The 15,071-nt window shown below is 37.9% G+C and overlaps 1 protein-coding gene across 5 annotated transcripts; it reads left to right on the top strand.

Moving 5' to 3' along the window:
• Nucleotides 1-240: 240 nt before the first annotated feature.
• On the top strand, nt 241-13,965 carry hook3 (hook microtubule-tethering protein 3). 5 transcript variants are annotated; one of them, XM_072455270.1, is made up of 25 exons: nt 241-395; nt 3,569-3,654; nt 3,939-4,011; nt 4,093-4,143; nt 4,228-4,360; nt 4,864-4,931; nt 5,014-5,076; nt 5,231-5,314; nt 5,485-5,547; nt 6,461-6,624; nt 6,697-6,837; nt 6,925-7,012; nt 7,094-7,207; nt 7,344-7,454; nt 7,538-7,619; nt 7,700-7,769; nt 8,366-8,506; nt 8,682-8,769; nt 9,707-9,741; nt 9,835-9,917; nt 9,999-10,099; nt 10,175-10,279; nt 10,383-10,454; nt 10,600-10,736; nt 11,682-13,965. In XM_072455270.1, the coding sequence occupies exons 1-25, from the start codon at nt 339-341 to the stop codon at nt 11,695-11,697; spliced, it is 2,226 nt and encodes a 741-aa protein (XP_072311371.1). In that variant the 5' UTR covers nt 241-338; the 3' UTR covers nt 11,698-13,965. The 5 variants fall into 5 exon arrangements, with proteins under 5 accessions (XP_072311371.1, XP_072311370.1, XP_072311373.1 ...); XM_072455269.1 differs by having other exon boundaries at nt 10,175-10,283; nt 10,387-10,454; XM_072455272.1 differs by lacking the exon at nt 5,485-5,547.
• Nucleotides 13,966-15,071: the final 1,106 nt, after the last annotated feature.

Genomic DNA, 15,071 nt, shown 5'->3' with positions numbered 1-15,071 from the left:
CTTAGCAGAGTTAAAATGCTGAGAGTTGGTTTGTATCCCTAGTTTCTATGTGAAATTTGGGGAAACCCTGACTAACTAGCACAATGACAAAACCGAACCTGGCGGTTTTGAAACGTTTGTCAATAATATCAATAGATCCATGAGAAATGCCGTGTGAAGAGTAAAGCTCCGCCCCGTGCAGTGGCAGCCGACCAGGGCCCAGCCCACAGCCCACAGCCCACAGCCCTGCACCGAACCGTGCTGAGGCGGTGGAGCGGCGCTAGTGACTGAGATCTCGGGGTAGAAACTGACTGAGCTGGAATCCCCGACAATACAAAATCAGCCAACGTGAACTAACAATGAGCACGTCTGAGTGTTTGGACCGTATGGAGCTCTGCCAGAGCCTGTTAACATGGGTAAGTGGTCAAACTTACGTTTTAATTATTGGTTTTCCACTATTTGTGAGGGACCACGGTTTGTTAGCTCCAAAGGGCTAATGCTAAGCTAACGCCATCTAAAGCGAACGCTTTCCCAGCCCTAGCTCAGGCTAACAGGCTAACAGGCTAACCGAGACAGGCTCCTGGTTGGTCTGCAGTTACGTATGCAGGCCAGCTGTTTGCTGTCTGCCTGTCTGATGATGTGTTTTTTTCTCCAAACCAGAGTCAAAATTGTACAGGGCAAAGCTCAGTACATTTAACCGCTCAGCCTTTTCAACTTTTTCTGGTTTGTTTATTGTTCAGATGACGCCCTTTCACTGTCCTGTATTGGATTTTTCGTACGTTAACGTTAGCTCCAAATGTTGCTATAGCTTTAGCTTTGTAGTTGTCACAAATGTCTATTTCCTTTGAGAACTGAACTCCATTCATCCATCCATTTTCTACCGCTTGGTCTCTAGGGCCAATTTAGAGTCACCAATTTTACCTAACACATGCATGTCTTTGGACGGTGGGAGGAGCCGGAGAACCCGGAGAGAACCCACGGTAACACGGGGAGAACATGCAGACTCCACCCAGAGAGATCATGTGATGTTGGTCTGGTCCGGGAATCGAACCCATGATCTCCTTCTTGGGAGGCAAGAGCGCTAACCGCCTTTGCCCCCGTGCTAGGCGAGAACTGAACTCGATCAACATAATTTGATCCTTCATAAATGCACAATGACAGCCATTCAGATCTTGTAATTTTGAGGCTGATTGTTGTTTACAGAGGCAAAAACGCAGAGCTCTGGTGCAATGTGTGTGAGACAATGTGGTTATGAATAGGACTGTTCGGTGTCAACAGTGGCATTTGTTGTTTATGTCACACAGCTGGCAGCAGTAGGTGGTAAACCTATTCACCTACATCATGCAATGAATCTGTTCAACTGCCAGCCTATATATTTTTGACATTGTAAAATCAATCATCTTTATCTTTTCAAACGTCACTAAACATGCACGTAGCTCCACATATCTCCACATTGTTCTTGCTGTTATTACTGGCGTCTACTATAGCTACTTATGACGTTGATGGTCTGACTGGTAGACATTCCCTACATGCCTGTCACCTGTGGAGTCACTCTTGACCCTGTCACTATTACACTAATGACTAGAAAACCTTTTTAAAATAGCAGCAATAACAGGGGCTCAAGACCTGTATTTGCAGGTAGTTGTCTGAACAAATAAGTATCCACCAACTGTCTAACAATTTAAATATATATTTTATAATGATCCTTAATAGTAATGATCAATGCAATCCATTACATTATAATGTTGCATTACAGATAACTATAGGGTTGCTTTTGTTTACATTGTGCAACAAAATTCACCTTACATGACTGTGTAGATATGGCACTGACGACACATCAGCTGTTGTGATGCAACTGAGAAGTGGTGGATCATGTTAATCACTGCTCACAGCAAACCAAACACTCAGGAATTTGGCCCCCAATGTAAGACCGCACTGTGCTTTGAGTCTTCAAGCATTTAACAAACAATGGACTTCTCAATTTAGCAGATCATTTTGAGATTAAACAGGAGCACATTCATCATTTACAATCGCATTATTAAAATGACATAATTAACCCAGCTAATTATCAAAATATTATCAATATGGCTGTGGCAATATCTAAATCTCTGTAGTACTGCTTTGTTGGTTTTAATCACATGTTTCTACTAGTTTATTTACTGTTTGTCTGTGACAAAAAAAACACTCTTTATCTACTTTATCTGCAAGCTTTCCTCTCTGTCATCTTTTGTCACCCTTGTCCTGCCGCAGGAACTAGGAAGGATGTCATGCCTAATATAGTAAAGAAAACCATAGATGCATCCCTCATGTTTAGCAGGAAAGCACTAAAAAGTGAAGCTGAAGGGTGCTGTCGATGGCCTTTGACATTGTCATCTTTCTTTAAAACCCTTCCCTTTTCTTAAATAAGGCCTACCTATCGTTAAAGATTTAATACAAACATGACTCTTAAATTCACTGTTCTTCAGGACAATCTTTTTCATGATGCTGGCTAGTCTTCAGCTGTATGCCATAAATTAAGTTATGTTTAACTGTTTCCTCTACTAGTTATTGCAATGTTTTGTAGGATATTATATTGTCCACACACTTTCATACACTAACCAAAAAAGGCAGCCTTCGTTTTGGATTACTGGATAGTTTTTGCTTACTATATTACACTATAAAGTGAGACACTGTAAAGTCTGCTGCAGGAATTTAAGCCATGTAATTTTCCTCCTGTCAGATGTCGGACGGGAGGAGCTTTCAATTTCCCGTCACGTGGCATGCATGTTGCAGATTTTCTTTTGCAAAGACAGGGTAGAGCCAAGGATTAGTGTGCAAAAAAGAACATAATTTCTTTCCTTCTTCATATTATGAAGAAGGAAAGAAAGAACAAAACTGTATATCTGACAGACAATGTATGACAAATTAAATAAATCACAATAACACCAAGGTCCATCTGACAGAAGTGTTCATGTTTTTAAAATGAAAAGTGGAAAAAGGCAAATCTTATCAATTATTTTACTTTTTTTTGGGTCTAAATTAGCCTTGATTTATTCCGAACAAAATATGGCCTTTCCAGAATAGTTTTGGAATTATCTTGTGCTTCAGCAGAACTAGTACATAAAGTACTGTTATTTTGTTTTGAAGATGTTGTATCTTGTTTTAAACCTTGGCCTGAATGAGAATATTCTTATCGTGGTATCAAAAGAAGATAAGATGACCTTATTTGACTCACAATGGGGAAATTCCAGTGTTGCAACACAGTTTAGGCTCAGAAGTAAATAATTAAACTTATAAAAACACTCAGGACAGAAAAATTGCGCCAGGATGATTAACAGTATTGCACATGATTATGAAGCTGAATGACACATGTTCAGGGCTAACAGTGTTATCTAACAGCCACTAACCGTCATTCACAATCTACAATATCTTTCACTACACCAACTGACTGAGGCTACATTCACACTTTCATTTGGTCTTGTTCTAGTCCTGCTTTAGCCAAGGCTAGTACAGGTTTAGTTTGGCATGTACTGGTAGTCACAGTTTTGTAATGGTGCGAATATAGCCTAAAATTAACCAAAAATTGCATTTGTTTGTGTCCTTGTTTCAGATTCAAACGTTTGGCGTGGAGGCTCCTGTTAAAACGGTAGAAGATTTGACCAATGGGATTGTCATGGCCCAGGCTCTGCAGAAAATGTAAGTTTATCAAATCATTCCGTGAAATTCCTTTCACTGAAGAGTAATAATCAATCACTATCAGTCTTCAGTTGTGGTCCAAGTGTTGTAACAACGTTATCTTGAATAAAACAACACTATGACCATGTAATTTACTTGATAAACAATTGTCACACTTTGCGGAGTTTGAAAAACTGATACCACGATATTCTTCTGGAGAATATTGATAACTATAATATACGGTAATCGGGTTATATTTTAGGCAGTTTAGCACACTTACATTATTTTTTTCTTGTCTTTTTCAGAGATGCACAGTATTTTAATGACGCATGGATTTGTAGACTTAAACCAGAAGTTGGAGACAACTGGAGGTTAAAGGTCGGTATTAAAAACCCAATCGTACTCACATTTAAAAAAAACATGCAAAGCTAACTGTATCAATCTTTTTGTGCTTTTCAGATCAGCAACCTGAAAAAAGTTTTGAAAGGCATTTTAGACTATAATCAGGAGGTAATACTCACTGCTGAAATTGTTAATTAGAATCATATTAATTTCCCGTTTGATCAATACTTTTGATTTTCCAATGCCGTTCAGATCCTCGGTCAGCACATAAATGACTTCAGACTACCAGATGTTACCCTCATCGGAGAACACTCAGATGCTGCAGAACTTGGGAGAATGTTACAACTTATACTGGGCTGCGCAGTCAGCTGTGAACAGAAGCAAGGTGCAGATCGACTTCTTACACTAGATGTTCTACTGATTACACCACAGCATTCTGAATTTTAGCAGCGAGTGGCAAAACGCATGAGAGCAAATTGCACAACACAAGTAAAATCTCTAAGGCTAAATGTTTTGTTTGTACCTGACATTTAGGGAAGCAGATTACCGTAACAACAGGAACACTTCACATTTATTGCTGATATAGACTTTGTGATCGAACATAAGTTGAACTCCTCACCTTTTTCTCCTTAAATTAGATGTTTTTATAGAGGAAATTAGTTGTTATGTGCCAGTTGAATTGTCCTGAATCTACATTTGTCGTTAGTAAGAGCAACAACTACTTTCCCATTACATCTTTCCCTGTAAGTTCATTTTAGGGAAACCAAAGCTCCATGGACCTAGTTCGGCTGCCTATAATTCTGCCCCTCGGAGCGTTGAGCATTTTTCAATCTATTTATTTACTCCAGGTACATTACCTCTTTGGTTTGGCTTTGTTTACTCTTCTAGAATACATTCAGACCATAATGAGCATGGAGGAGTCGGTGCAACATGTAGTCATGACTGCCATTCAAGAGGTAACTGTTACACTGCTGTGTAAAATAATACATAATGAATGGGCCGTGTTGTGTTTTTCAATAACAGTGATTGTGTCTACAGCTTATGAGTAAGGAGACTCCGGTCGCCACAGGAAGTGACTCTTATGAGGACCTGGACCGGCAGGTGAGCGTGAAGACAATTTGAACACCTATTTACTTTTCAATGCAATATTGCAGCTTATTTCTGCTTGTTTGTTTTGTTGTGTAGCAGTTTTTGATGTAGACGACTTACTGCACATAATCTTCACTCGAGTACATTTTTATTCTTTCAAAAACAGCTGAAGAAAGCGGTCGAGGATCTTAATGAGGCACTGAACACTAAAGAAGAAATTGCACAGAGGTGTCGTGAACTTGACATGCAGGTAGGATTTTGTTCTTGCTTTTATTAAGTTGAAACATCAATTCTATTCATCCGTTACAGACACTCTAATTCTTGATATTCAGCTGAAATAAATAAAATCAAACATTTTAAAAGGTTGGTGTAAGTCGGCCTTCTTGTATTGACTGTTTGATACTGTGCCTTGCTTTCAAGGCCCTCCATGTCCAAGAGGAGCGTGATAGACTGAGGTTAGACTTTAATGAGCTAGACGAGAGGGTAAATTCAATCTTTCTTCTCTTTTTTGTGCCCTTTCTCCGTTTCATGTTTGCTGTGCCTTTTTATAATCCTGGATTTTGACCTGAATGGTTTGCTTGCTAAGACATCCTTTGGAGAATCCAGCCCCTCTGAGTGACTGTGTGTGCATGCGAGTGTACATGTGTATAGTACTTACACAAGCTTCAACACATGTGCACTCTGTGGTCTTTAGCCACAACTAACTGCAGTGTCTGGGTGTGTGCAGTGTCAGCCCATCACTAATGACACCCTTTGACCTGGACATGCTTTTCCACAAACAACTGTAGATTACAGTTAGCTAGATCCTGGAAGATGTGCAAAATTATGTCCTGAGAGTAGTTATTTTGCATTAGTGTCAGTCTTTTTGGTTGTTTAGTTTTTGTTTCTACGATTTAATTTTTTAAAAGAATAAAGCCCCTATTGGCTGAATGTGTGTGTGATGCTAAAAGGGGAATAAATAATTGTAAAATATATTCTAAATTTATATTAGCCATTATTTATTTTACTCAATATCAGCAGTCATAAAGCAAACAAAATTAAAAGTTAAAGGTTGTTATTGATATTTGAAGATGATTAGTTGGATCTTTCAGTGAGAGTGTTCTTCAGAGTTGTACAGTTTGCTACAGTGCTGACCCTCACCTGCTGCTTTGCTTTGTGTGGAGTTTGATGCCCTGTCTGTCACTATGAAAAAGACTTCTGAAATTGTATGTGGTTCTCGATGTATTCCTTGTCTTACTGTGTGTCTTTACCAGGCATTTCAGTGGTTTTGAATAATTCAAAATACGTTTCCCCTTGTTTATCACTGACAATTAAGTAAATGTTCATGTTTTAAACGATTTATTTTGTTTATCGTTTCCCACCCTTGCTTCTTTTCTCTCTCGTCCTGCTCTTGTAGGTGGCAGCTCTACAAGATGAAAAGAGCAGTTTGCTGGCAGAGAACCAGGTCTTGATGGAGAGACTTAACCATTCAGACTCCATTGAGGATGTCAACAGCCCTGTCGGAAGAAGACACCTCCTGCTGCAGACACAACTGGAGCAACTACAGGAGGAAACATTCAGGTAAACACAGGCAGGATATTGACTGTAGGGAAGCTATATTTGAAGAAACTATATTTACTGTGTATTTTTAAGGCTTGAAGCGGCCAAAGATGACTACCGGATCCGCTGTGAGGAGCTTGAAAAGGAATTGTTAGATGTGAAGTCACAGAATGAAGAGCTTTCATCGCTTGCGGATGAAGCCCAGTCTCTCAAGGATGAGATGGATGTCCTCAGGTGAGTTTTCACTTGTGTTGTCTGTCTATAGATAAAATAATAAGAACAAATAAAAAGGGACTAAATGTCATCTTCACCTTTTCCTAGACACTCCTCTGACAAAGTATCTAAACTCGAAGGCACAATAGAACACTATAAGAAGAAACTGGAAGACATGGGACTCCTCAGAAGACAGGTACTAAATACTAATTACTCTTTCGGTGTAATAATTCCCCTGTGTAGAATTATTAACTTCATTTTGATTCCATGTTTTCAGATTAAGCTGTTGGAGGAGAAAAACACAGTACTGATGCAAACCACTGTCGGTTTAGAAGAGGAGTTACGAAAGGCAAACGCCGCAAAGGGACAGCTGGAAACGTACAAAAGACAGGTGCTGTAATGATGGTTTTGCACAATTCAAACTACATAGAAAGTAAATTATTAGTTTGCACTACTCACTAACTAACTAACCCTAACCCTGTGAATGATTAGCTCTTGAATATTGTTGAATTCCTTCCTCTGCTCAGGTGGTTGAACTCCAAAACAGGTTATCTGAGGAATCTAAAAAGGCTGACAAAATGGAGTTTGAGTATAAAAGACTCAAAGAGAAAGTGGATTCTCTACAGAAAGAAAAAGATGTGAGCTCTCTTTGCACTGTGTATTAATGCTCTTTAAAGTCCTATCAAGTAATACTGAAGTCATACATTGTGTGTTCCACCAGCGTATGCGCTCAGAGAGAGACTCTTTAAAGGAGACCATAGACGAACTGCATTGTGTTCAAGCTCAAGAGGGACTCACTTCAGGTATTAAAGAAAGAGATGAATGTCAATGTTTAGCCAATCGCTGGTGTCTAACTTGTTTGACATTTATTTATTTGTTATAGGGGTATTTCCATTGATGGGCAGTGATGGTTCAGATTCTCTGGCTGCTGAAATAACCACACCAGAAATGAGGTAGGATATTGTCCACACAGTTCTTCAAAGTTATATAAAATGTTAAAATGTTGTACTCATACAAACACCTTGACTGTGAAAAAGCCGTTGTAATTGGCCTTAAAACCACCAACTTCATGTTTCTCTGAAAGCTGTGCTCTGTTATACCACAGACTTTTGTGTGTTACATAACCTTAACTGATTCTTTCCAAAAGGACTTCTCTATGGGCCACTTCCCCCCTCTGCATAAACCTGTGGTTTATACTTAAATGTTTCAAAATAATACATATTGTGCATGGTTTTAAGTAAGTATCTTGTACCTGCTCTAAGATTTGTCTTTGAGGTAGAAGTCTATGGAGCCTTTGGATAGATTTACTTGGATTACCTGCTCCTACTTGTTCTAGGCACAGTGTGAAAACTAGTTTGATCACTGTAATCCTCAAACCTTCACTTTCGAGTGAGTCCCAGACGTAAGCTGGATCTTGCCCTCTCACTACAGCTCAACAGCTCTACATTTTTGTACCTATGTTCAAACCAAGTTTGTTCCACAAAGTTGAAGTAAAATGCTGCATTCATGTATTAATCATTGTGCATGAACCAGCTCTTTTGTTTTTCAGAGAACATCTGATCCGTTTGCAGCATGAAAACAAGATGCTAAAACTGGCTCAGGAAGGATCAGACAATGAGAAAATCGCATTATTACAAAGTCTACTTGAGGATGCCAACCGCAGGAAAAATGAACTGGAGACTGAGAACAGGTCAGAGGCAATGACATAAGAGATTTACACAATTAGTTCCAACCAAATTTGCTGGCTTATAAGATTTGCTGGCTTATTCTATTTTCTAATCACATTTGGTTTTCATGTGTAGAACAAAGGAATATCTTTGTATTTTTACTTGACTTGTTTTGTAATTAAACTTTGGACTTTGTAGATTAATCAACCAGCGCCTGATGGAAGAATCGAGTCAAGTGGAGGAGCTGCAGAAGTCTCTCCAGGAACAGGGCTCCAAAGCTGACGATGTGAGTACATCACTTTATTGTCTAAATGCCACCAAAGTAAGTAAAGTACCCCCAAGAAAACTATTCCAGAACTAAATTAAGTCTAATTTAAAGGAGGACAAAAATGTCAAGATGGGACTTCACGATGGGAGTCGAAATGTCTCAAGTGCATAAACGTTGTACCTTTTGTGACTTTTTCTACTTCCATAAATAGGATAAATGAAGCACGCACTAGAACTGTTGAGGAATCTGTTTACCACCAGAAAGAGCTCGCTTACCTCAGTTTGAGAACCATAGTGCTAGATATGCTGCATGATTGTATTTTATTTGTATTTGCATGTTTATCTTTATTGTAATACAGTTTTGTTTTTGTTTTTTACTATTGATTTTTTTTTTCACTTTTGTTTTCCTCGTATCTCTCAAGACTATAGTAAGTATTAAATGTAGTCTTAGATCTGCAACTGGAATTCCAAACAGTTGTTAAACCTGTTTTGTTTTTTAAAACTAAGTAATATTAAGGACTAATTAATAAGAAATGTCCTTTTTAGAAACACGGATATTTTTGGGTCTTATTCCAAATTCGACTAATACTTAACAGTATGTCAATGCGCAGCCTCACAACAAGAAGGTCTTGGGTTCGATTCCCTGGCAGCGTGGGTCCTTGCTGTCTGGAATTTGCATGAAATTGTTTAAAAATGCTGGCCAAGGCACAGAGAATATTTGTCTTGAGAATATAACAGTTTTGGAATTTGAGTTGTAGTGTAGTGTAATATGAACCTTTTTACTCTTACTAGCATATTATTATACGTTTTAATGTTGGTTAAGTTTTTAGCTGTAGTTTAGATCTCGAGGAATCCCATTAGAAACCAGTTCCTGTCTACTGCATGTCTCATGTCTGTAAGTCATACTCTCTGGACACTTGTTTCTTTGAATTAACCAATCTCATTTATTTTCTCAGTCTTCCATTCTTAAGAAGAAAAATGTAGAGCACATGTAAGTTGTGTTTGAGCAAATTGGCATGTACTGAAGTAATGATTTTATTCTCCTAAATTCATATTTCTTATAATCATATTTTTTTTTCAAAAGGGAGAAACTACGGGAGTTGAATAATGACTTGCTGAAGAAAAATACCTTGATTGATGAGATGGAGCCTAAATACAGTGCCAGTTGTGAGTCAAAGATTGGCCAGAATGAAAAATTACATTTCTTATTTCTGTGTTGGTTGTAATCGGTCTGATTTGCCTTCTCAGGCCAACGAGTTGACGAGCTCGAAGATGCTTTGAAGAAGAAAGATGATGACATGAAACAGATGGAAGAAAGATATAAGAAATATCTTGAAAAGGCCAAGAGTGTAAATATTTATTTTCTTGATATTATTTGCTATCAGGGTTCAGCCCCATAAAAACAAACATGTTCTTTGTTTTAGGTCATCAGAACCTTGGACCCAAAACAAAACCAGGGTTCAGGTCCAGAAGTCCAGGCTCTGAAGAACCAGCTGCAGGAGAAGGAGAGGATGTTGCACTCACTAGAGGCAAGTGCTCCTGGATTGTTGCTTGTGCATGTCCTGCTGTGACGTGTGGCATGCTCCAGATGGATTGTAGACTTTGAGCTGAACACACATTTCTCTCAAACAGAAAGAGATGGACAAGACAAAGACACAGAGAGACTACGAGGAGAAGCTGATTGTATCTGCATGGTACAATATGGTAACCAAGAACTTTTCTACATTACAATAATAATCACGTACTTTTAAAAGCTATGTTATGTTTGAGTGCAGCCACTAGAGGGCAATGTTGATCAAGGCAAAACCATTGTCTGCACACACTTTATTTGAGTTCTGGTCTTTTTCAGGGCATGTCGATGCAGAAGAAGGCGGCAGAAGACCGACTGGCCAACACAGGCTCCGGTCAGTCCTTCCTGGCCCGGCAGAGGCAGGCGACCAGCTCCCGGCGCTCGTACCCAGGCCACGTACAGCCAGCTACCGCGAGGTAGACTGTCCCTGCGAATATAATCCAGCGCCTGTTCTAAGGCCCAACTTTACTTTTACAGAAGGCATTGTTTAATGGTCTTGTGGATTTCATTTTGTGTCTTAAATTCAAAGAGCTACAGATTCTACGTTGCGTCTATTTCGACCAATTCAAAACCGAGCCTTTAAAGTTTCTTTCTTAAATTACAGTTGGATAAATCACTCCACATACAGTTGGCTCTTATACTCCCTTCCAGAGCCTGTATGTTAGATGCCGACTTTGTTGAACTTTGCTTTGAAATATTTTGTATTGCTTTAACCATAGATTTGTTGTAAAGTGACGGTTTTGTGCAATGTTTTGTTGTTATTATGTGTGTTATTTTAGTTTAAAACCTTCATTACAGACATAGGAAATACCAAGTATTTATGTAACAAGATCGGATGAAAGTGTAGCAATAATGATGACAGTTATCTCTATTCGTGAGATTAAGATTATTCTCTGTAGCCCTTCAACTGTACCAGCTTCTACAGGGTTTTCTGGAACATGCCTTATGTGCCATAGTGACACACAACATACTATTCTATAAATAACTAACTATATTCAGGCTGAATACAACAATGGCAGCATGCTGGGTGCAGTGTATCTCAGTTAAGTATTAGTTAATTAGAATTTGAAGGTCTATAATTTAATATTCAAATTAATAATACATATTTCTATTGTCAAACTTATAGACTTGTTGAGTGTGGAAACCAAGGTAAACTGCTGTACACAATAAGTGACCATGTCAGGCCCTCATTCACAATTTACTCATCAGACACTGCATCCTACCCAGTGCTTTTGTATTTAAAGTTAAATCAAGATTTCCCTACCCTGCAAAATACTTCCTGAGTGAAAAGACAGGCTCTGAATGTGTTTTTTGTCCTCTAGTGTGTCTGACTGTTGTCTTTTTGTCTCCTCCCTCAACAGCAATATCACTGCATGATTGGCCCTTTTCTGAAACTGCTGAGCCTGGTTTAGCCTCTTATTCTAACCTGCTCTGACTCAGGCCTCTGATGCATGACCTGCCTGCCTTCTGTTTGCATGAGTTTACGTTGACTGCAAACCTCAAGCAACAAAGTAAATAACCAGCAGCGCGCAGCAGCATGTGAACTAACCCCTGTCCACGTCATGTAACCCTGAGACGAGCTCCAGCTTCTCTGACTCTGTTTTTTTTTTATCCTGTTTCCTGTTTTAACCCGCCTCTTCTCATGGACCTCATACTTATCGACTTAACACATCAGTCAAGTCTTTTAACACTTGTTTTTGTTACAAACCTCAAACAGAGTATATCAGTATAGCTAACTGTCTGTTACAAAGGAAGTATTTTAGCTTAATTGTCTTTTAATTTATTTGATGTGGTCTGGCTGTTACATGATACCTCAAAAACTTCTGAAAACTTTTGATGATGACATTTTGGCATTTGTTACAGAGAAAGATGTTTGAGGTGTAAGTTACTTTGGTGGTCCTTGTATGTTGTCACTTCATCATGTCTGGGAGAGAAGAGCTTGTGCACGACTCCAGCACTGTAATGTTTGGACTGCAGGCTAAAGACTGCCTCCTTCTGCCCCACAGTCAAAATTAAGTTATTAGAAATTTTAATGTTTACCATTTGTATTGAATATGATTTTAGACATGAGCCCTTATTAATCCTACTTGTATTATTCTTTAGAGCAAATGCACCGTTGTGCAGTCTGATCCAATACAGTATTTGTTACATTATTAATCTGTTTTATTCATACAGAAACCAGGCACACTCATTTTGTTTTAATATTTTTAATTTAGTTGTATTTTAGCTTAGCATTCATCATTGATTCTTCATCCAAAGCTGACTGGTTGACATTGTTAATGCATTACAGCTTACATAGACTCAAATACTAAGTGTTTAAACTGTAATTAATAGTATTCATTTTCCACTATGAAATTAGTGATGGCTTAACGTGCAAAGGAGATTTATGCACGATACAGACATTTATGCACATGTCTGTCTGAATGAGAGAGGCACTTGAATCCTTCTCTTTCTCTTTGCCCAGTCTAGTGCCTTGAAGTATTATAGAGTGTCTGCTTTTACAGGACGTTACTTTGTGTGATTTTTGAGAGACTCATGGTCAAACAAGCATGTTCAGGCTTAATGAGGGCTTAAACTTTTGATTTGATTAATTGTATAACCTAATATTGTTACATGCAGTGCATTTTAATTACTTACCGGTATTTATTCCTTTGCCACTTTGTCATCAGTGTTACTTTGTATTATTGCACATACTTTTACTGTTGGAGGTAACTCCCTGTATGGCATGTTGTACTGTACGTTCTCCTATGCAACAAAACACAACACTGACCCTCCAGTGTTCTCTTATGGCTCTTATTAAAAGGGTGAGTGCAATTTGGAAACTGCATAGATGGGAATCATTTTAGCTTCTTTTTTCTCAAACGTTTCTTATTAAAAAAAAATATATATATTATTCTGAAAAGACATTTTCCAGTTTTATTTAAAAAACAAGTGATATTCTTTCAGTGACAGATACAAACTTTGCCATAAGTATTTAGAATTTACATTAAATACTTAAATTTGTAGGTATAAAAACTGTTTCCTCTACAATCTCCTTATTAACCGTCCACAAATATCTATTTTGTGAAAGGCATTGAACGCTTCACTGTTGATTTGTTTTTAATCTGGGATTATTTGGGAGTCAATTATTACTATATATTCTTTAATTTTACGTAAACCTGGTTCACACCAGCCACTCTTGTTCTTACAGTTTGTGTCTTTACGTTGGAGTGAAAGCTTTCTGTTACTACAGATGACATTGTCATTGCAACACTGTCTCAGATTTTTATATTTGAAATCTTTTCAATGTAATTTTTGGGTTAATACTTCAGAAGTGCATTGATAACAAACAAAACCTTTAGGAAAAGTTAATTCTATGTTAAGAATGACGCCATTAATAGGTGAAACTATGGAACTGCATTATCTTTTTTTTTTTTTTTACTCAAGACTTTTTTTTAACATATCCAAGTAGCAAGATACCTTTTCCATTTGCCAAGTTTTATATTGCCTGTATATGACATAACTTTGTACAGACATTGTGTGAGAAGTGCAGAGTTCTCCAGTCCAGGAGCTGGAGGAATAAAAAAATATCATCCTCCATGAACAATGTGGCGCTTCCTACACTGCAAAACCTGGAAATACGTGTTAATAAAGCTTGTATAAAAAGGAGCTGTTTTCTGTGGTTAATGTTGTCTTTGCTGCTGTTGTCTTTTTTTCAGTTTGCTCCCTCAACAGTGTTCGCTTTCACCTGCAAGCAAGATGTTTCATTTAACCCAGTTGCGTCCATTTATCTCAAGACAAAGGTCAACCCTTAAAGTGGCTCTTAGACAGATTTTAGTTGATATTCAAGATTTAATCCCAAAACAATTAAGAAAAAAAAAAATCTACTGCAATTTACAGTGAGATCTAGTTTACTCAGAGGATATCCGAAATCCACTCAGTAAATGTTTTTGTATCTAATATGTAAAATTTAAACCTGGCAATCAATTATCCAGATTTATTTGTGCTAAATATGAACAATTTTGTAATTTTTTACATATTAAATGTTTTATATTACATGATGAAAAACTTGAATGTCTTTAATGACTGGATTGTTATCTACAAGCGAGACTTTTCAATTGAGTAAACAAAGTAATGTTTATTTATTCAAAATGGTGTCAAAGCGTTTTTCAGTTTATCTTGATGAATATCCAACCAAGTCTGACAAATTAATTCCTGTTGATTATTCAATTAGAAACACTAAAATGCCAGCTTTATTATTCAGTGTCAGTGTTTCACTGTTTCCATTTATCACATCGGTTTAACACTGAAACATTCCACACACAAAAAACAAAATGAGAACTGTTTCCTCCATATAAAATCTATTACGTTATAAGTTCCTCTTCAGACTGACACATGCGCTTAAATGCACCTTTCAGTCAGGTCATGACTCGAGGTCCAAACAGACACTCCCTCCGGAGTGTGTGTAAAGAAAAGAACCGGTGGTGTGGATTTGGACACCCGAGCTCAGCGTGTACTTGTTTTACCAGGGGCCAGCCTGTTTTTACGTGCTGATTTCTGGCATGACTTGAATGAGACGCAGGTGAGAGGTGCAGAGGGGAAACCTAAACCTTATGTTCAGTCTGTTGACATATTCATCAGCAAAAGTGAAAGATGGAAATGTTCTTTAGAAGCAACTGAAAAGTTTGAGGGGGAATGTTGAACCGACACAAATACAGAGGAAATACTACATGATGAATAAGTTGTGTTATTCAGTTTGAGTATGATTTAGA

Source organism: Eucyclogobius newberryi, unplaced genomic scaffold (genome assembly GCF_026437365.1).
Source record: "Eucyclogobius newberryi isolate DKJ021-1_F unplaced genomic scaffold, fEucNew1.0.hap1 SCAF_2, whole genome shotgun sequence".
Classification (NCBI taxonomy): Eukaryota; Metazoa; Chordata; class Actinopteri; order Gobiiformes; family Gobiidae; genus Eucyclogobius; species Eucyclogobius newberryi.
This window is presented reverse-complemented; position numbering and strand designations above follow the sequence as displayed.

Bases quoted from the DNA above. Each gene is read 5' to 3' on its own strand.
- hook3 (XM_072455270.1), top strand. From the start codon at position 339: ATGAGCACGTCTGAGTGTTTGGACCGTATGGAGCTCTGCCAGAGCCTG. The intron at 7,013-7,093 runs GTACTAAATACT...CCATGTTTTCAG, and splicing joins TGGGACTCCTCAGAAGACAG to ATTAAGCTGTTGGAGGAGAA. The intron at 10,280-10,382 runs GCAAGTGCTCCT...TCTCTCAAACAG, and splicing joins GGATGTTGCACTCACTAGAG to AAAGAGATGGACAAGACAAA.